The 21265-nt window shown below is 35.1% G+C and overlaps 1 protein-coding gene across 3 annotated transcripts in view; it reads right to left on the bottom strand.

Moving 5' to 3' along the window:
• CEP85L (centrosomal protein 85 like) overlaps positions 1 to 21265 on the bottom strand; it is a 161300-nt gene that overhangs the window by 40103 nt on the left and 99932 nt on the right. Inside the window, exons 6-7 of one of the 3 annotated variants that reach the window (XM_048226184.2) lie at positions 10557 to 10712; positions 1674 to 1853 (exon numbers count right to left, since the gene is read on the bottom strand). The exons of 1 other annotated variant lie outside the window; for it this stretch is intronic. In XM_048226184.2, coding sequence (XP_048082141.1) covers positions 1674 to 1853; positions 10557 to 10712 — 336 coding nt within the window. The remainder of the gene's footprint in view (positions 1 to 1673; positions 1854 to 10556; positions 10713 to 21265) is intronic. One more of the 3 variants, XM_026504696.4, reaches the window with a different exon arrangement.

The raw sequence follows: 21265 nt of genomic DNA, 5'->3' as shown, positions 1-21265 counted from the left end.
ACATTTGACTATATATAAATTATGACTCAATTTTTCAAAATATAATAAAAAATACATGGAACTGCAACAATAATGAAAAAAAGTGACTGGAGGTAGATGGAAAGCAGACAAGTAGGGCAAGATTGTATTCAGAGATAACAATGAAGATCTTAGAAAAGATTTGCCGAGATACAATAACTTAGACCAGTCTGGTAGTGTTGGACAGATTCTATTACATATTTAGGAGACAGGCTTAATCTGCGTTAGTAAGATTTCCAGCATGAGCAACTGAATATACAGTAATGAACAATGAGGAAATTTTGTTTTAAGAAGAGGGCACTCGGAAGGCAAATTAAAAATATTTTTTGGATGAACAATTTGAAACATTCTTAAGATATCCAAGTAGGAACTATCAAATATGTAGTTAGTATATAAATTGATTTTATTAAGCACTGGATACCAAAAGTAATAAAAGATGAGAAGAATAGATAAAACATAAAAATATATTTTAAAAATTGTATCCACTGAATCATCACAATTTTCTTCTTCTTCTTCTTTTTTTTTTAAGTAGGCTCCACACCCAACATGCAGCTCGAGCTCATGACTCTGAGATCAAGAGTTGCATGTTCTAGCGACTGAGCCAGCCAGGCACCCCTGAATCATCACTAATTTTCACACAATCTTTTACTTAACAAATCTCAGGTGAGAAAATATTTTAATCCCTCCTACATCTATACAACCAATGAATATTTCCTTAGCTCCCTCCAGATTATGGTATAGTATGAAACCCCCAAAATACAGAAAAGAAACAAGAAACAGGTATTGAAGTTACTTTTTAAATTAGCCAAGATAGAATATACCATACAGCTGAGAAAGAGAAACCATGTAAAATTTTTGTCAGTTTCTGGAAGATCAAAATTTTAATGCACACACACAAACTCACACAAAAATGTCAACTGAGTTCTCTATTAATAGTACCAAACATGTCTGCAGAAATCATGGTGACTTTTTCAAGATCACGTGAATGGAAGGTTCAGTAATAGAATAATAAGCTGGACATATCAAGAGAGAAATCTAAAACCAGTTCTGCAACTAAGCTTAATTAAGGATCTATGCTTCTTTAGTAAATTAGGGCTAGCAGGTAATCTACTTGATCTTTAATGATACTATAATAGAATGAGATGAAGTATGAAAATACTTTAATAAAGGCAAAAAGGTCAAATAAATATACAGATGTATTACATATATATAGATATTTGGCTTTTCACTATTTGTTCTGCATCATGGGCTTCAGCTTAAATAACATGAAGTTATGTGTTTATTAAAAGAAAAACAAAAAAACACCATCTTTATTTCATTTACCAATCCTTCATACCCACCATGACAAAGAAACAGGACCCCAAATGGAAAAGAAGAACACTTACTTGTGTCACATCTCAGTTTAGGCAACCAACTCAAAAAAGGTTTCACTACTCATTAGCAAGATATAATACACTGTGGTATTTTTAATCCCTCAAGGAAATCCCTAGATTTTTGTGGACTGCATAAGGTTTCTCAAAAGTTCCTACAAAACTAATCACTTCAATATGAATGTACAACTTGGTATAGCACACCCCTGAACCACAGTAGATGACAAATAATTAGATGCTGAAGGAATGTTATTGACCTAATTCAACTTTATTAAAAATATCTACCTTTTCCTCCAGTTTCTTCTTCTCTTCACTAAATTGGCTTATTCTTTGTTTGAGAAACTGATTGAGCTGCAAAACCTCTTTCTCAGTAGACGCAAGCTTTTGCTCAAGTTCCTCTTGTTGGGAATGGGACATTGATTGATTGGAAAATGGAGCCTGGAGTGAATTGTTCTCATACTGTGGCTATCAGGAAAGAAAAAAAAAAAAAAAACAGGTTAAAAGTTTACTTGTCTTGAAAAAATGGAGAGAAATTGGAAATAAGGTATCGTACCAAGAGTATATCTAGGTTTTAACAAGAGACAGACCTTGGCATGAATCCCAGCTCTCCTATTTCCTAGTTATGTGCCATGATTAAATCAAGTTAATTTGCTTACCAATACCAAACCTCGATCTTCTTATCTATATAACAGAAAAACATAAAGCCTACCTTGCAGTGTTTTTTGGTTTTCTTTTTTGAAGAACAGAGATAAAATAAGTAAAGTCCCTATCACATAAACAGGAGCTTAATAAAAGGCAACATTTTTGGTTAAAAAGTATAATCAGAGATGTAACAGTACATTAAATACAAGTGAAAGTTCTAGGGAAATAAAAACTAGAGAAAAAATTCTTCACAGGGGATCATTTCCAGCTAAAATTAAATTTGGTAAATTATTAATAGAGTGTTTCCCCTACCTAGAAAGTAAGGTCCATGAAAGCAGGAATTTTTGCCCATCTTAATTGCTCTTAGATCCCTATTTCCTAGAATAATCGCTGGCATAAAATAAGAGCTCAAAAAAATAATTGCTGATTGAACAAATGTATTCTTGTTTCCATGAGTGAGGCTTTGTAAGGACTTCAGATGAGATCTTTCCCCTACCGTTTCCCTTGCAGCATTACAATGAGGAAAAGGCAGACAGAAAATACAAACATTTCCTCAAATAAATTAGAACGTGATAAGTGCCAAAAGAGATACCAATAAAAATGTGAAAGTAAAGAAACAGATTATTTTTCCACTTATTCAACAAACATTTACTAAGCATATGGTAGGAATTGTGTACTGGGATTCAAGAGTTAATAAAGCTAAGTCCCTTGGGGCGCCTGGGTGGCACAGCGGTTAAGCGCGTCTACCTTCGGCTCAGGGAGTGATCCCAGCGTTCTGGGATCGAGCCCCACATCAGGCTCCTCCACTATGAGCCTGCTTCTTCCTCTCCCACTCCCCCTGCTTGTGTTCCCTCTCTCGCTGGCTGTCTCTATCTCTGTCAAATAAATAAATAAAATCTTTTAAAAAAAAAATAAAGCTAAGTCCCACCAGTTTAATGAAGTATCACACACACAAAAAGACCATGAAAACTGTCTAAGTGCTAAGATAGTTGTACTGTAGTAGCTATGGGAAGTTTTATACAAGTGAATTTGAACTAGACCTTGAAGAACTCATACTTCACCCAAAGGTGGAGATACAATCAAAAATTACATAAATATCATTTTATCATGTGCTGGGTATTTCAAAGATGACAAACTCTAGCATTGTCCTTTAAAAACTCAAATTCTATCAGAAGCATAAGAGAAATAATATGGTAGCCAAAGAAAAGTCATCTTTTTTTTTTTTTAAAGATTGTATTTATTAGAGAGAGAGAGAATGAGTGGGGGGGGGCAGAGGGAAAGAGAGAAACAGACTCCCCACTGAGCCGAGAGCCCAATTTGGGAATCGATCCTAGGACCCAGGGATCATGACCTGAGCCGAAGGCAGATGCTTAACCAACCGAGCCAGCCAGGCACCCAAGAAAAGTCATCTTAAGTACAAAGTATGGGGAGGTTGGAAGGTAAATGAAGACAGCACTGGGAGAATGAGGAAAAAAGCTTTACTGGGGAGGTGACTCTTGGGATAGACTTTGAAAATAAGGAGGATTCTAGCAGGAATGGAGAAAGGAAAAAAAGTATTCCAAAAAGAACATTTTAAAAAGGTAGAAATGGAATATATTGAGAGAGTACCCATATCTGTTTATAGTATGGATTACAAGAGGGGGAATGGATAGAAGGAAAAATTTAAAAATCCAAGTAGGACCATACTACAGAATCACAAGGTTCAGAGTTAAATCTTAATTCGCAGGAAATGGGAAACCCGTGATGGTTTTATAACAGCAAAGTAGCATGAATTAATAAGACTGTCAACTCTGTTTTGTCAATCTCTGTATTCCTTGGCATTTAGCCACATGTATAGATTCTCATTAACTTTTGACTGAAGGGAAAAGAAGAGTAAAGAGGACAAGAGAGTGCTACAGCAATTGGACGCAGTGGACAGCAGGAATCAGAAGATATTGAGGATGGATATGAATTCACTTTAAGAAATTATTCTAGGGCCTCCTGGGTGGCTCAGTCAGTTAAGTGTCCAGCTTTTGGTTTCAGCTGGGGTCATGATCTCATGGGTTTTAAGATCAAGCCCCATGTCAGGCTCCACGTTCAGCACAGAGTCTGCTTGAAGATTCTCTCCCTCTGCCACTCCCCCACAGTGGCACACATATGTGCACTCTCTTTCTCTAAAATAAATAAATCTTTAAAAAAAATATTCTAACCTATTTTTTTGAACAAAAAGAGGAGCTGAACAAGAACACAGATAACAGAGTGAAGAATGTAGAATTGAGAGGATTTAGAGAAAACTATTTTTTTAAGAAGTGAATAGACAAGAAATGTTAGATAACTGAGGCTTGAGATTTTGAGTCAAGTAACAGGGAAGATCACATTCTGAGTCAAAGTAAGGAGGTCATATAGGAGAACAGGTTTAAGCAGATGTACTTAATTACAGTTAGAACCTATTGATATTAAGATGTCAGTTGAACACACAAATAGAGATGAATATCAAACAGAGAGGTGGGTCTAGAACTCAGAAAGTTGGGTAGGCCAGGCTAGGAAACTAAAAAAAATAATACAGACTTAGTTTCTAATCTGGCATGTAATGAGCTCAGAAATTGCCACTCTATCTGTTTTACTAACAAGTAAAAAAGATAAACAAACTAAAAAATCAACAACTCTTCTTAGATCTGTCAGAAGTAAGGTCACAGGGTAAACTGCTACTCCTGGAATTGGAGAAACAGGTGAATAGAGAAAGTCACACTTACCAGAACAGAATCTTCCTTGCAACCAATGCTGAAGTAGGAAAAAAGAGCTGAAATTGATGAACTACTGGAAGCTCAGAGTGGACAAGTCTGAAAGTCAAAAACTCCAGGGAGACCCAGTCATAGGGGACACCTGACTTGCCTGAGTTTACCTCCATGAGCTCTATCAGGTCCTCATAGTGAACATCAGGGGGAAATCTCCTCATGTTTCCAGTAGGAAGAGGAGAAAAGGAACCATTTTGAAATACACCAGAACACTATGTTCTTCTTAACAAGACCTGCCTTTAGGAGAAACTATTTAACTAGAGACTAACCTACCCAGATGGTTACCTAGAAGGGAGCTAACCTACCTAGAAGAAAACACTCAATTTCAGTTGCCTTGAACCATCCTGCACCACTGAAGAGTGGGAAAGAAAAGAATAGAAGCACTACTGAAGTTCACGTCCAGGAGCCTAGGCTCACTAAAAGACTAAGACCTAATCACAGGACTACGGAGGACTTCTTCCTCTACACCTTACCATTATATTACCAAAGGCCTATCTACCACATTTCATTTTACCTAGTACATCAGGTCTAACTTTCAACAGAAAACTACAAGACATACTAAAAGGCAAAATCACAGTCTGCAGAGATTGAACTAGCCTGAGAACCAGAGTCAGATATGATAGGAATGCTGGAATTACCAGACCAGAGATTTTTTTAAAACTATGATTAATATATAGGGCATTAATGCTAAGATAAACAACAGGCAAGAACAGATGGATAATATAAGCACAGAGATGGGTATTCTGAGAGAGAATAAAAAAATTTTAGACATCAAAAATACTGTAACAGAAATAAAGAATGTCTTTGACAGGCCCTGGGTGGTTGTCACTTGAGCATTTGACTCTTGGTTTTGGTTCAGGTCAGGATCTCATGAGTCATGAGAATGAGCCCCGTGTTGGGCTCTGCATTCAACAGAGTCTGCTTGAGGATTCTCTCCCTCTGCCCCTGCCCCTCCCCCCACTCACACACGCTCTCACTCTCTCAAATAAATCAATCAAAAAGAAAAAAAAAGAACGAATGTCTTTGAACACAGATGAGGAAACAATCTCTGAGCTTGAGGATATGACAAGAAACTTCTTTAAAACTGAAGAACGAAGAAAGAAAAGACTGTAAAAAATAAAACAGAATATCCAAGAACTGTGAGATAACTACAAAGGGTATAACACTACAAGAAGAAATGAAAGCAGTACTTGAAACAATAATGACCGAGAATTTCCCCAAACTGTCAGATACCACACCTCAGATCTAGATATGATTTCACTCATATGTGGAACTTAGGAAACAAAATAGATGAACATGTGGAAAGATTAAAAAAAAGAGAAGAGAGAGAGAGAGAGAGAGAGAAAGAGAAGGAGAGAAGAGGAGGCAAGCCATAAGAGACCCTTAAGAACAGAGAACAAACTGAGGGTTAATGGAGGGAGGTGGGTGGCAGATGCAATAAATGGGTGATATGTATTAAGGAGAGCACTTGTTAAGATGAACACTGGGTGTTATATGTAAGTGATGAATCACAAAATTCTACTCCTGAAACCAATATTACACTATTATGTTTAACTAACCATAAAATTTTGAAGAAAAAGTGGAGTAGCTATATTAATTTCAGAAAAAGCAGACTTTAGAGCAAGTAAAGTTATCAGGAATAAAAATGAGCATTACATAAAAGGGTCAATACTCCAAGAAGACTTAACAATCCTTAATATGTATGTGCCTAACAAGACAGCAGCAAAATATGTGAGGTAAAAACTGAGAGAACTGCAAGGGGAAACAGATGAGTCCACTATAATAGCTGGACACTTTAACAACCCTCTATCAGAAATGAACAGATCCAGCAAGCAGAAAATTAGTAAGCACAAAGTTAAACTCAACAACATCCTCAATTGACTGGATGTAACTGACATGTACAGACTACTTCAGATTACACATTCTTCTCAAGCTCACATAGAACATTCACCAAAACAGACCACATTTTGGGTGCTAAAACATGCTTTAACAAATTTGAAAGAAGAGATATTGTACAATGTATGCTCTCTCAAACCATAATGGAATTAAACTAGAAATCAACAGAAAGGTAGCTATAAAATCCAGAAATGCTTGGAGATTAAACAACACATTTCTAAATAATATATGGGTCAAAGAAGAAATCTCAAAAGAAATTTAAAAATATTTTGTACTAAATGGAAATGAAAATATGGATTATCTAAAATTTGTGGGATGCAGTGAAAGCAGTGCTGAGAGGGAAATTTATACCATCAAGTACACGTATTAGAAAAGAAGAAAGATTTAAAATCAATTATCTAAGCTTCTACCTTAGGAAACTAGACACAGAAAAACAAATTAAACCCAAAGTAGGTAGAAGGAAAGATTAAAAGAGCAGAAATCAATGAAACTGAAAACAGAAAATCAATAGAGAAAATAAAAAAACCAGAAGTTCATTCTGGAAAAGATCTATAAAATCAATAACCTTCTAGTCAGGCTAACTAAGAAAAAAGAGAGAAGACACAAATTTACTAATATCAGAAGTTAAACGGGAGTATCACTACAGATCCTATGGACATTAAAAATATAATAAAGGAATAGTATGAACAACTTTATGCCCACACATTTGATGACCTAGATGAAATGGACTAATTTCTTAAAAAAAACAATCTGCCAAAACTCATGCAAGAAGAAATAGATAATCTGAATAGGCCTATATTTATTAAAGAAATTGACTAAATAATTAATAGCCTTCCAAAACAGAAAGCACTAGCCTTAGAAGGGTTTACTGGTGAATTCTACCAAATATTTAAGGAGGAAATTATATTGACTTTCTACAATCTCTTCTAGACAGAGAAGCAGAGGGAATAATTCCTAACTCATTCTACAATTACCCTAATACCCAATGAGACAAAGACATTACAAGAAAAGAAAATTACAGGGGTGCCTGGCTGGCTCATTTGGAAGAGCATGTGACTCTTGATCTCAGGGTTGTGAGTTCAAGCCCCATGTTGAGTGTAGAGATTACTAAAAGAATTTTTTTTAATTAAAAAAAAAAGGAAACCACAGTCTATTTTACATAAGCAGATTCTCAAAACAAAAAATGGCAAGTTGAGTCTAAGAATGTATAAAAAGAATTATTCACCATAACCAACTGAAATTTATCCCAGCAATTCAGGCTGGTTCAACATTCAAAAACCAATTAATATAATCCATCACATCAACAGGCTACCGAGGAAAAATCATATGATCACATCAGTAAATGCAGAAAAGAAATTTGACAAAATTCAACAGTTATTCATGATAAAAACTCTGAGCAAACTTGGAAAAACTTAGAAGCAAACTTACTAAACTTGATAAAGAACATCTACAAAAATCCTGCAGCCAACAGCAGAATCAATGGTAAAAAACTTGAAGCATTCCTGCTAATATTGGGAACAAGGCAAGGATGTTCTTCCCACCACTGATTTTCCACACTGTATTGGAAGCCCTACAGAATGCAGTAAGACAAGAGAAGAAAATAAAATGTATGCCAATTGGGAAAAAAGAAAGAAAACAGTTTTTGTTTTTTTTTTTTTACAGATGACATGATCATCTTATGTATAAAATCACTGAAAACATACCAAAAACAAAAACAAAAAACAAAAACAAAAACACAACACCCCTGAAACTAATAAGCAATTATAGCAAGGTTGCAAGAGACAAGGTTAATATATGAAAGTCAGTTCTTTTCCTATATACCAGCAATGAACAAGTGGAACTTGAAATTAAAAACACACTGCCGCTTACATTAGCACTCCAAAAAATGAAGTACAAATATAACAAAATATGTATAAGATACATAAAAAGAAAGTTACAAAATTCTGATCAAAGATATCAAAAAAGAACCAAATAAACAAAGAGATATTCCACGTACATAGATAACCTCAATGCTGTCAAGATGTTCGGTTCTTCCTAGCTTAATCTATAGATTCAAAGCAATCTCAAACAAAATCCCAGCAAGTTGTTTTGTGGATAGCAACACATTGATTCTAAAGTTTCTATGGAAAAACAAAAGACCCAGGATAGCCAACATAAAACTGAAGGAGAAGAACAAAGATGGAGGACTGCCACTACCTGACTTCAAGACTTAAAATACACCTACAGTAATCTAGAGTGTATGATACTGAGGAAAGACCAGACAAACAGGTCAATGGAACAGAACAGAAAGCCCAGAAACAGATCAACATAAACACAAGTCAACTGATCTTTGACAAAGGAACAAAGGCAGTACAATAGAGCAAAGGAAGTCCTTCCGACAATTGATGCTGGAACAATGGGACATCCGCATACAAGAAAATGAATCTAGGCACAGGTTTTACACTCTTCACAAAAATTAACTAAAAATGGACTATAGACCTAAATGCAAAATACAAAACTATAAAACCCCTAGAACATAGGAAAACACCTAGAAGACTATGAATATGGCAATGACTTTTAGATATACTACCAAAGATATGATCCACAAAAGAAACAAATAATAAGCTGGATTTCATTAAAAATCTCTGCTCTGTAGAAGGCATTATCAAGAAAATGAGAAAATAGGCCACATATTGGCAGAAACTATTTGCAGAAGATACATCTAAAGGATTTGTATCCAAACTATACAAAGAACTCAAAAATAAACACAATTAAAAAGGGGGAAAAGACCTGAACAGACACATCACTGAAGAAAATATACAGGTGGCAAATAAATATATGAAAAGATGTTCAACATCAAATGTTTTTAGGGAATTGCAAATTAAAACACCAAGCTACCTACCTCCACACACCTATCAGAATGGCCAAATCCAAAACACTGACAACACCAAATGCTGGTAAGGATATGAACAACAGAAACTCCCATTCATTGCTGGTGGGAATGTAAAGTAATAGCCACTTTGAAAGACAGTTTGGCAGTGAGTTAAAAACTAAAAATACTCTTTCCCATATGATCTAGCAATTGTGTTCCTTGGCATTTACCCAAATGAATAGAAAGTATGCTATACAAAAAGCTTCACATGGAAGTTTATAGCAGCTTTATTCATATTCGCCAAAACTTGAAAATAACTAAAATTTCCTTCAGGGGGTGAATAGATAAACTGTGGTACATCCAGATAATGGAATATTATTCAGCACTAAAAAGACGTAATCTATCAAAATGTGAAAAGACATAGAGGAGGGGCGCCTGGGTGGCTCAGTCAGTTAAGTGTCTGCCTTTAGCTCAGGACATGATCCTAGGGTCCTGGGATGGAGCCCTACATCAGGCTCCTGCTCAATAGGGGAGTCTGCTTCTCCCTCTCCCTTTGCCCCTCCCCCTCTGTTCTTGCTCAGTCTCTCGCTTTCTCCCTCAAATAAATAAAATCTTATTAAAGAAAAGAGAGGAAATTTAAATGTATATTATAAAATGAAAGAAGCTATCATGAAAAGCTATATATTGCATGATTCCAACTATATCACATTCTGGAAGAGGCAAAACTATGGAAACAATAAAAAGACTAATTGTCACCAGGGGCTAAGAGAGAGTAGAGAATGAACAGGGAAAGCACAGATTTTTGGGGTAGTGAAACTATTCTGTATGATACTACAATGATGGATACAGGTCATTATATATTTGTCCAAACTCACAGAATTGTAACACCAAGTGCGAACCTTAATGTGAACTATGGCCTTTGAGTGATAATGATGTGTCAATGTAGGTTCAATAGTAACAAAGATACCCTGTGATACAGGATGTCAATAGTGAAGAAGGGGGCACCTGGGTGGCGCAGTCGTTAAGCGTCTGCCTTCGGCTCAGGGTGTGATCCCGGCGTTCTGGGATCGAGCCCCACATCAGGCTCCTCCGCTGGGAGCCTGCTTCTTCCTCTCCTACTCCCCATGCTTGTGTTCCCTCTCTCACTGGCTGTTTCTCTCTCTGTCAAATAAATAAATAAAAATCTTTAAAAAAAAATAGTGAAGAAGGCTGTAGGTGTGTGGCAGCATAGGATATAAGAGAACTCTCTGTACATTCTGTTCAACTCTGCTGTGAACCTAAAACTGCTCTAAAATATGAAATTTATTAATTTTACAAATAAGTTAATATAGGTGTTTTTAGGACAATGAAATATAAACATTTCTGGAAAACCATTCAAAAATCAAGCACTAAAAATAGTAGGATTTAAAAGAAAAGTAAAAACAAGAATAGGCCACTCAAAGCCTATGCAACTTAAACCAAATTACTAATCAAAACAGAAACTGGGGAGAAGAGCTCAACATTTTGGGCAGGCAGTCACAGTTAATATTAAACAACCGCATGCACAGAAACTGTCAAAATGCTGGTGGCACTTGAATTACAGCAGGTCTGGTGGGTGTTGAGATGATATAGGCAGAACTCTGCACTATAGGGACTACCATTCAGGTGGGTAGGAGGCAATACAACCTGCCATGACCCGAAACCACTAAAAGAGGGAGGCCATTTCTCAAGACAGTACAGTACTCTTACAATTTTTTTTTTAAAGATTTTATTTATTTATTTGACAGAGAGACAGCCAGCGAGAGAGGAAACACAAGCAGGGGGGTGAGAGAGGAAGAAGCAGGCTCTCAACAGAGGAGCCTGATGCGGGGCTCGATCCCAGAACGCCAGGATCATGCCCTGAGCCAAAGGCAGGCGCTTAACGACTGAGCCACCCAGTCGCCCCCCTTACAATTTTCTGAAAATGAAGCTAGAAGAGGTTTCTGCTGTCAATGCAGTAAGTGAGCCTAGGCCTTTTCTGCAGCCTCCAAAGATTCTACTTTAACTCCCATTGTCCTAACTCCCCCTACCTGGAAAAACGAAACAAAAACCACATTCGAACCAATGAAACTTGAATAGTGTACTGACAACATTCTACCTACCATTAGTGTACAGGCAAATGTGCACTACAGAAATGTGTTTCATAGCAAGACAAGCTGTAGAACTTGTAGATGAAATTAAGCAGAAAGAAAGAGAAAAGTCTGAAGCCAGAACTGCTTTAAGCCTTTAAATTCCTTTTTCAGGCTGAGTGTCCCACAACCACTGAATCTATGAAGCCTGTCTTCCCTTCATTTCTATGACAATACTACCCCCACCCATCCCTGCCATGCCCCTTTGCAGGTTGTACTTTTTTACTGCCTTCTACAATACTGCTAGTCCCTGTAGTTATTTCTGGGTCCCATTTTCTTCACTCTCGGGAACACCTGATCATGCCCAAGCTTCAACGACAACCCAGGTGAACTGACAAGTCCTAAGTCTCTAATCTCTACCTTAGACCTACCTATGAATATCACCCTCATTCTTCACCTCGATCTCAAATTTACAATATAATATATAAGCTTAACTCATTATTTTTTTCCTCTAAACTTATTCCTGATGTAGTCATCTCTATCCTGGTCTTTGACAATATAAATAAACCAATTCATTTTGCCCATCTGAAACTAGGCAATCATTTCTCTAACCCATTAAAAAGTCATTAAATCAAGCCCATGCTTGGGTCACACAGATGTTTACTATATATTCCTCCTCTTGTCATGACCTATGTTTGTTTTAAAATTCAGGTGTTCGTTTAAGTTTTAGACTATTGAGATAGCCTCCTGACTGGTTTCTGCCTCAACAGCTACCTTAAATCTGTTATGCCACTGGGGTAACCAAACTAGGATACTTGGGAGAGTAAAAGAGGGTGCTATTAATCATTATGCTAGTACAACAGGCATTACCTGGAACTGTACCTAAACTTGGGACAAATGGGTTACTTTACAAGCCTTTGCTCTAATTGACCCCTGATTACGTCTTTAACCACAATTCTTACCACTATTCTTCTCTCATTTTGCACTTCATCCATACACAGTAATTTGTAGTTTTCCAAATGTATTATTTCCTCTCTTGCCTTTGGACCTCTTCACACACAATATACTACACTTCAAGCACTTTTACTCCATGTCTTTCACCCGCTAAATTCTTTTACTTCATCAGGTTCTCAGATCAGATATCCCTTCCTATAGGAAGTTTGAGCCAACCTTTGGAAGGCTAGTTTGTATGTTCTTAGTAGGAATTCCCATAGCACTTTATATATATATATCTCCCATTTGAGCACCTCGAACTTACTGCAATTCTCTCTTATTTATCTGTCTTCCTCATTAGATTGTACACTCTTTGAAGAAAAAAAAAAACTTCACTCATATTTATGTTACTAGTGCCTACATGGTGTCTTATACATAGGAAACATAAATAATTTCTGAAGAAATGGTTGAACAGTTTTTTGACACAGTCTCTGTAGACTTCAAGATCCATGAAAATAGAAACTATTCTTCACTCTTGTGGCTCCAGCATTTACCACATTAGATGCTTGTATGTTGTTAAACAAGCTCATTTGTAAAGGTAGAACTCATTTATGAAATGCTCATTAAAACCAAAAGACTTGGTAGAAAAGATGGCTGAAGGAAAAACAAATAGAAAAAAATTTATAAATTATATATAAAGAAAAAGTATAAAATGGAAAAACAATAAGAAATGATGCATCAATGAAGCTTAATTAAAGTAAATATTATTTGGGGTGCCTGGGTGGCTCAGTCATTAAGTGTCTACCTTCGGCCCAGGGCGCGATCCCAGAGTCCTGGGATCAAGCCCCCGCATTGGGCTCCCTGCTCTGCTGGGAAGCCTGCTTCTTCCTCTCCCACTCCCCCTGCTTGTGTTCCCTCTCTCACTGGCTGTCTCTCTGTCAAATAAATATATAAAATCTTTAAAAATATATATATATATTATTCGGTTGGTCTTTCCAAGGTTCACATCCATATTAAAGGAAGGCATCTCTTTCTTATTCAGTTTTTAACAAAAGGTAAAAGGGTCCTTCTTATTTTTTTTTTCCCCAAGAAGGCCTGTCAATCATAGGTTGAAATTTCGGTATAAAGCATTATAAATACAAATCTCTCTTCAGTTGCAGCAATTCTACTACTAAAACAATTTAGAAAGTATGAATTTTAGGATAAGGATCTAGTTCTCATTTTCTACCTATGAGATTTGGCTGATATTTCATCTTGATTGGAAGACTGTTCAAAGTTTTTAATAGGCAAATAGAGTTATTTCTCAAGAATATGTTTTACACCTATAATTTCATAAAAGAATGTTATTTTATTTCAAAAATTTACTTTAACCTCAGATATACAGAATATGAAAAGTATAATTTTCTTTGTTTAAAGTGCTATGGAATTAAGATGAATAAGCTATGGGCCCCAAAATGTGCATATATATAATGCTGTGCATATAAAATAACATTATTCATACATCCAAGGTAAAAATTCCTCTGCTATTATTCTTCATAGAAATTGAAAAAACAACTCTAAAATCTGTGGGGAATCACAAAAGACCCCCAAATAGCCAAAGCAATCCTGAGAAACCAAAAAAAAAATTAAAGCCAGAAGTGTCATGCTTCTGGATTTCAGACTATACTAAAAAGCCATAGTAATAAAAACAGTACAGTACTGGCACAAAAAAGACATATCAACCAACGGAACAGAGCAGACAGCCCAGAATTAAATCCTGGCATATACAGTCAAATTACATGTGACAAAAGAATACCCAATGAGGAAAGGATAGTCTCCTTAACAAATGTGCTGGATAAACTGTAGAAGCACATGCAGAACAATGAAATCGAGCCCCTCTCTCACACCACTCACAAAAATTAACTTGAAATAGATTGAAGACTTAAAAGGTCTGATACCATAAAACTCCTAGAATGAAGCACAAGGGGGAAAAGTCATCAATATTGGCCTCAGCAATGACTTGTTTTTTGGACATGACACCAAAAACACAAACAACAAAAACAAAAATCAACAAATGGAAGTACATCAAACTCAGATGCTTCTGCACAGGAGATCTAATAATTTAAAAAATGAAAAAACAACCTATAGAATAGGAAAATATTTCAGGAAACCATATATCAGATAAGGATTAACATCCAAAATATATAAAGAATTCAATTTAATAATTAAAAATAATCAATCCAATTTAAAAAATGGGCAAAAGAACTAAACAGGTATTTTTCCAAAGAGGACATCAAAATGGCTAACAGACACATGGGAAGATGCTCCACATCATTAATCATCAGGAAAATGCAAATCAAAACCACAATGAGCTACCCTGTCACATATGCTAAAACGACCATCATCAAGAAGACAAGAAATAACAGAAGCTGGCAAGAATGTGGTGAAAAAGGAACCCATACACAGCATTGGTGGGAATGGAAATTTGTCCAGCCACTATGGACCAATAAAATAGATCTTCCATACAATCCAGCAATCCCATTTCTGGGTATATTTCCAAAGAAAATGCAAACAGGATTTTTTTCTTTTTAAAGATTTTATTTATTTGAGAGAGAGTGAGAGAGAGAGAGCACAACAGGAAGGAGGGTCAGAGGGAGAAACAGACTACACGCTGAGCAGGGAGCCCGACACAGGCCTCAATGCTGGGACTCCAGGATCATGACCTGAGCCCAAGGCAGATGCTTAACCAACTGAGCCACCCAGGTGCCCTGCAAACAGGATTTTGACAAGATATATACCCACTCATGTCTATCACAGCATTATTCATAATAGCTAGAATATGGAAACAACCCATATGCTCATCAGTGGATACAAAAAGATAAGGTAATATACACAGTGGAATATTATCCAGCCATGAAAAGGAAGATATCCTACCATTTGTGACAACATGAATGGACCTTAAGCACATTACATTAAGCAATATAAATCAGACAGAGAAAGAGAAGTACTGTATGATATCACTTATATGTAGAATCTAAAAAAGTTAAACCTGTAAAAAGCAGAGAGTAAAACGATAGTTACCAAAGGATGGGAGGTGGGAAGGTGGAGATCAGAGCAATAGTACATAGGGGTAGAAACTTGTAAGGAGTAGTAAATAAGCCATAGAAATTTCGGGCACAGTATAATGAATATAAACAATAATATACACTATAACTATTTAATTCAATAAATATTACTACATAAGCAAACATTATATAAATGTGTTAAAGTAGCATGCTGTGTACACCTTAAATTTACATATTATATGTCAAATTTATTCAATAAAAAAAGAAAAGCACTATTCATACACCAAAAAATTCTTCATTCGCTATGAAGTATTTTATGATTGTATTTGCTGTTCTTTTAAACCCTTGGCGTTTTTCAGCTCTCTATATCTATCTACTGAAAAAAAGTTCACCTCATATATTTATAATATCCATTCAGTACTTAGGGTTTTCCTTGTATTCTCTTTTATTAATTGCCCTTATCTTTTGAAGTGTAACTTCTCAACAATATTTTAACTCCCCATATCATTTAAAATCCTTCTAATATTTTCAGCAGCCCCCTTTGCCACATCCCTCCTTGTAGACTGACTTGGAGAGCCCTCTACTGGCCTGATGCTGTGTCAAAAAACATCTTCTTCAGCTTTTAAATACATACTAAGATACACACACTTTTGATAATATAATTGTATAATTCAAGCTAACCCTTTATTCAGAAAAATAAGTTACAAGGAGAAACTGCATGGTTCTATAAAACTGTTACCAAAGCAAATTATACTACTTACATAAGTACAGAAATACCACTTTTAAATAACTGTACACTATTAATCTCAGTACCATAGAGTCTTACTACCATGGGATAGAACTAGTAGCAGATGAGACAACATTGTAATGAGATATTCTGATGTATTAATAACTGAAGTAGGGTAAGCAAGCTGGAATCTCTGTTAAATGTTTCTGACTAAAGTTAGTCTGAAGATTAGTTGTTCTTCAATATTTCCTGACTTTAATATACCAATTCCTCTAATACATAAAAACAAGTTTGAAAATATAACAGAGGAAAAAAATTCTACTTAAAATGTTTTTCTAAAATTCTAGAAATAAAGACAAACCTTCTACAAATAGAAGTATATACTGCCATAAAGTTATTAGTCCTCACTTTTGATCCCAATGAAAATGCTAATAGTAATGTTTTGGAAATAAGTCAAATATGAAGTCTACATAGAAAAACATACAAACAAGTTTTAAGAAAAATTCTTAAAAAGAGTAATAATTGGGGAAAGTCACCCTTCCAGCCATATCAATTTTGTTATAAGGCCTTACATACCCTGTGTTCCCATTAGACCATGTTCCCATTAGATTGTACTCTCAGCGGCAAAACCAACCTCATTCACATTTCTATTCCTTGCACCTAGACATTGCCTTACCCACAGTGAACATAAATTTTAAAGGAATGGGTAAACATGTTTACCTATATGGTCTCTCCCTCTGTAGTTTGAGGTCGATGAAGGTAGGAACTATTCTTCACCTTTGTGACCTCATAACTTAACACAGTGGATGTTTAGTAACTATTTTCTTAAATGGGTTTATTAGTGAAGGTAGGACTTATTTATAAAATACTTGTAAGAATTAGAGAGACTTCATAGTAGAAAATAATGGATATAGGAAAAAGAAATAGAATGACACAAATAGAAAGAAAATATGACAAATTCAGAAAATGTATTTTCAAATCAAATTATAGACAAAAAGCTAATTTCTTTAATATGTAAAGGGCTTATAAAATTAATAAGCAAAAAACCAATACCTAACAGAAAAAAACAAGCAAAGTATCAATATGAAATGACATTTCACAGAAAAGAAATATGAATGGGACTTAAATCTATAAAAAGAAATCACTCAGGAGAAAAACATATTAAAACCATATGAAGAAAACAAGAAAGATCTCAAATCAACAACCTAACTTTACAACCTAAGGCTGGAAGGAGAGAATAAACTAAAACCAAAACTATCAGAAGGAATGAAATAATAAAGATTCAAACAGTATAAACGAAATAGAGAATATAAAAACAATGGAGAAAATTAATGAAACCAAAATTTGGTTCTCTGAAAAAAATCAACAAAATTGATAAACCTTTACCTAGATGGACTAAGGGAAAAGACACTAATTACTAAAATCAGAAATGAAAGTAATGACATTAACTTATCAATTCTACAGACATAAAAAGGATTATAAGAGTACTGTGAACAATTAACTGTATGCCAACAAACTGGATAAACCAGATACAATGGACAAATTCCTAAAAACATAAAACCTATCAAGACTAAATCATGAAGAAACAGAAAATCTGAGCAGACCTATCTATTAAGAGATTGAATCAGTAATTAAAAATCTCCCCCCCACCCCCACAAAAAGCCCGAGCCCTGGACCTGATGGCTTCACTAGTGAATTCTACCAAACATGTAAAAAAAGAACTAACACCAATCCCTTTCGAACTTTTCCAAACACTGAAAGAGAAGAAACTACACTTCCTAAGTCATTCTGTGAAGCCAGCATTATTTTGATACTAAAGCCAAAGACACTACAAGAAAACTACAGACCAATATCTTTGATGCAAAAATCCTCAACACGATAATAACAAACTGAATTCGGCAGTATATTAAAAGGATTATAATCTATGACCAAGTAGGATTTATTCCTGGAATGCAAACATGGTTCAACATATCAAAACTGATCAATGTACAATACTGCATCAACAGAATAAAGGGGGAAAAACCCCACAATCATCTCAACTGATGTTGAAAAAGCATGACAAAATTCAACATCCTTTGCTGATTAAAACACAAAAAACTAGGAACATAAGGAAACTACCTCAACATAATAAAAGCTATACAGAAAAAACCCACAGCAAACATTACACTCAATGATGAAAGACTGAAAGCTTTTCCTCTAAGATCATGAACTAGGCAAGGATTCCCATTTTCTATTCAACAAAATACTGGAAGTTATAGCCAGAGTCATTAGGCAAGGAAAAGAAATACAAGACATCTAAATTGGAAAGGAAGCCGTGAAATCATCTCTGTTCAGGTGATATAGTCTTACATGTAGAAAATCCTAAAAATTCAACAAAAAGCTTGTTAGAGCTATTGAATAAATTCAACAAAGTATTAGGATACAAAGTCAACACACAAAAATTTGTTGCATTTCTATGCGCTAACAATGAACAATCTGAAAAGAAAATTATGAAAACAATTCTATTTACAACAGTATCAAAAAGAATAAAATACTTAGGAATTAACCAAGGAGGTAAAAGACTTGTATAATAAAAACTACAAAATATTGCTGAAAGAAAGTGAAGACATAAATAAATGGAAACATATCCCCTGTTATTAATATTGTTAAGATGTTAATACTACCCAAAGCAATCTACCGGTTCAGTGCAATCCATATCAAAATCACATTTTTTTTTTTTTTAAGAAAGAGAAAAACCCACCCTAAAATTCATATAGAATCTCAGCTTAAACAATCTTAAAAAGAAGAACAAAGCTGGGGGACTCATACTTCTGGATTTCAAAACTGTGTGGTACTGGATAATAAAAGACATATATAGACCAATGGAATGGAATCCAGAGCCCAGAGATAAATCCTGGCATACACGGTCAAATGATTTTTAACAAGGTGCCAAGACCATTCAATGTGGAAGTCTTTTCAACAAATGGTGCTGGAAAAACAGGATTATCCATATGCATAAGAATGAAGCTGAACCCTTACCTAATAACATATAGAAAAATTAACTCAAAACAGATCAAAGACCTAAACATAAGACCTAAAACTATAAACTCCTCAAAGAAAACATGTGGCAAAAGCTTCATGACATTGAATTTGGCAATGAGTTCTTGGATATGACACCAAAGACACAGGCAATTAAAGAAAAAGTGAACAAACTGGACTTGAAAAATTAAAAATTTTGTGCATGAAAAGATACTACCAACAGAGAAAAGAGCCAGTCAATAGAATGGGAAAAAATACTTGCAAATCATATATTTGATAAGGGGTTAATATCTAGAATATATAGAGAATTTTTAAAACTCAACAACAAAAAACAACGAACCAATTCAAAAATGGGCAAAGGACTTGAAAAGGTATTTTCCTTAAGAAGATATACAAATAGCCAATATGCCATAAAAACATGCTCATATCATTAATCATTAAGGAAATGCAAACCAAAACTACAATAAAATACCACCTCATATCCACTGGGATGGCTACTATCAAAAATAAAAAAATAACAAGTGTTGGTGACCATGTGTAATAACTAGAACCATTGTACACTATTGGTGGAAATCCAAAATGGTACAGCCACTGTGGAAAACAATATGGCGCTTCCTCAAAAAATTAAAAAAAGAATTACTATATGATCCAGCAATTCTACTTCTGGATATAAACCCAAAAAACTGAAAGCAAGGGTCTGCAAGAGATACTTATACACTCATTAAAATACATATAAAAAAACGTCCACAGCAGCATCATTCACTATAACTAATATGTGGAAACAAACAGGGCTCCTGGGTGGCTCAGTCAGTTAGGCATCTGCCATTGGCTCAGGTCATGATCTCGGGGTCCTGGGATCGGCCCCCACATTGGGATCCCCACTCAGCAGGGGAGTCTGCTTTTCCCTCTCCCTCCCTCTGCCCTTCCCCCTGCTCATGCTCTCTGTCTCTCTCAAATAAACAAATAAAATCTTTTAAAAAAATGTGGAAGCAAACATCAAAAGATGAATGGATAAAACAAAATGTGGCATACACATATAATAGAATATTATTCAGCCTTAAAAAGGAAGGAAATTCTGACATACACTATGGCCTGGATGAACTTTGAAGAAACTATGCTAAGTGAAATAAGCCAGTTACAAAAGACAAAAATTGTATGATTTATTTAACATGAGATTTTGGAGTACTCAAAATCATAGAGAATGAAAGTAGAACAGTAGTTGCCAGGGGTTGGGGAGGCAAATGGGGAGTTACTGTTTAATGAGTACAAAGTTTTAGTTTTATAAGACATAAAGAGGTATAGAAATGGATGGTGGTGATGATTGCACAATATTATAAATGTATTTGACACCACTGAACTGTATACTTAAAAATAGTTAAGATGAAAAAAATGGTTAAGATGGTAGACTTCATATGTATTTTACACAATTTTAAATTTTTTTAAAAACCATGGAGAGAACTCCCCACCCTACCCTATATAAGAGAAGGGCAAAAAAAAAAAAAAAAAAAAAAACCTCACAGTTCGATAACACAATAGCAATTTGATAATATCAATTAAAAATGACCAACTCATACAACACTTACAAATTTCACCTGAGAATTTAACTTACAAAAATACTTGCATATGAGCAAAACAGTTTTTATAAAAGGTTATTCTTTACAACATTATTTATAGTAGCCCTAAACTAGAAACAACCCAAATTCTGACTAGTAGGGACAAGATGAATAAATTATGCTATCTCCACAAAACAAGAAATCATTAGCTATAAAAGCAAAAAAAAGGGATGCTATCTTTGTAAAGATATAGAAATAATCACTGTATTTGTTTCAGTGAAGTATAGTTGACACACATTACGTTAGTTTCAGGGGTACAACATAGTGATTCAACAAGTCTGTATGTTATGCT

This window comes from Ursus arctos, unplaced genomic scaffold (assembly GCF_023065955.2).
Source record: "Ursus arctos isolate Adak ecotype North America unplaced genomic scaffold, UrsArc2.0 scaffold_13, whole genome shotgun sequence".
Classification (NCBI taxonomy): Eukaryota; Metazoa; Chordata; class Mammalia; order Carnivora; family Ursidae; genus Ursus; species Ursus arctos.
Note: the sequence above shows the minus strand (reverse complement) of the source record. Positions and strands in the feature narration are given on the sequence as shown.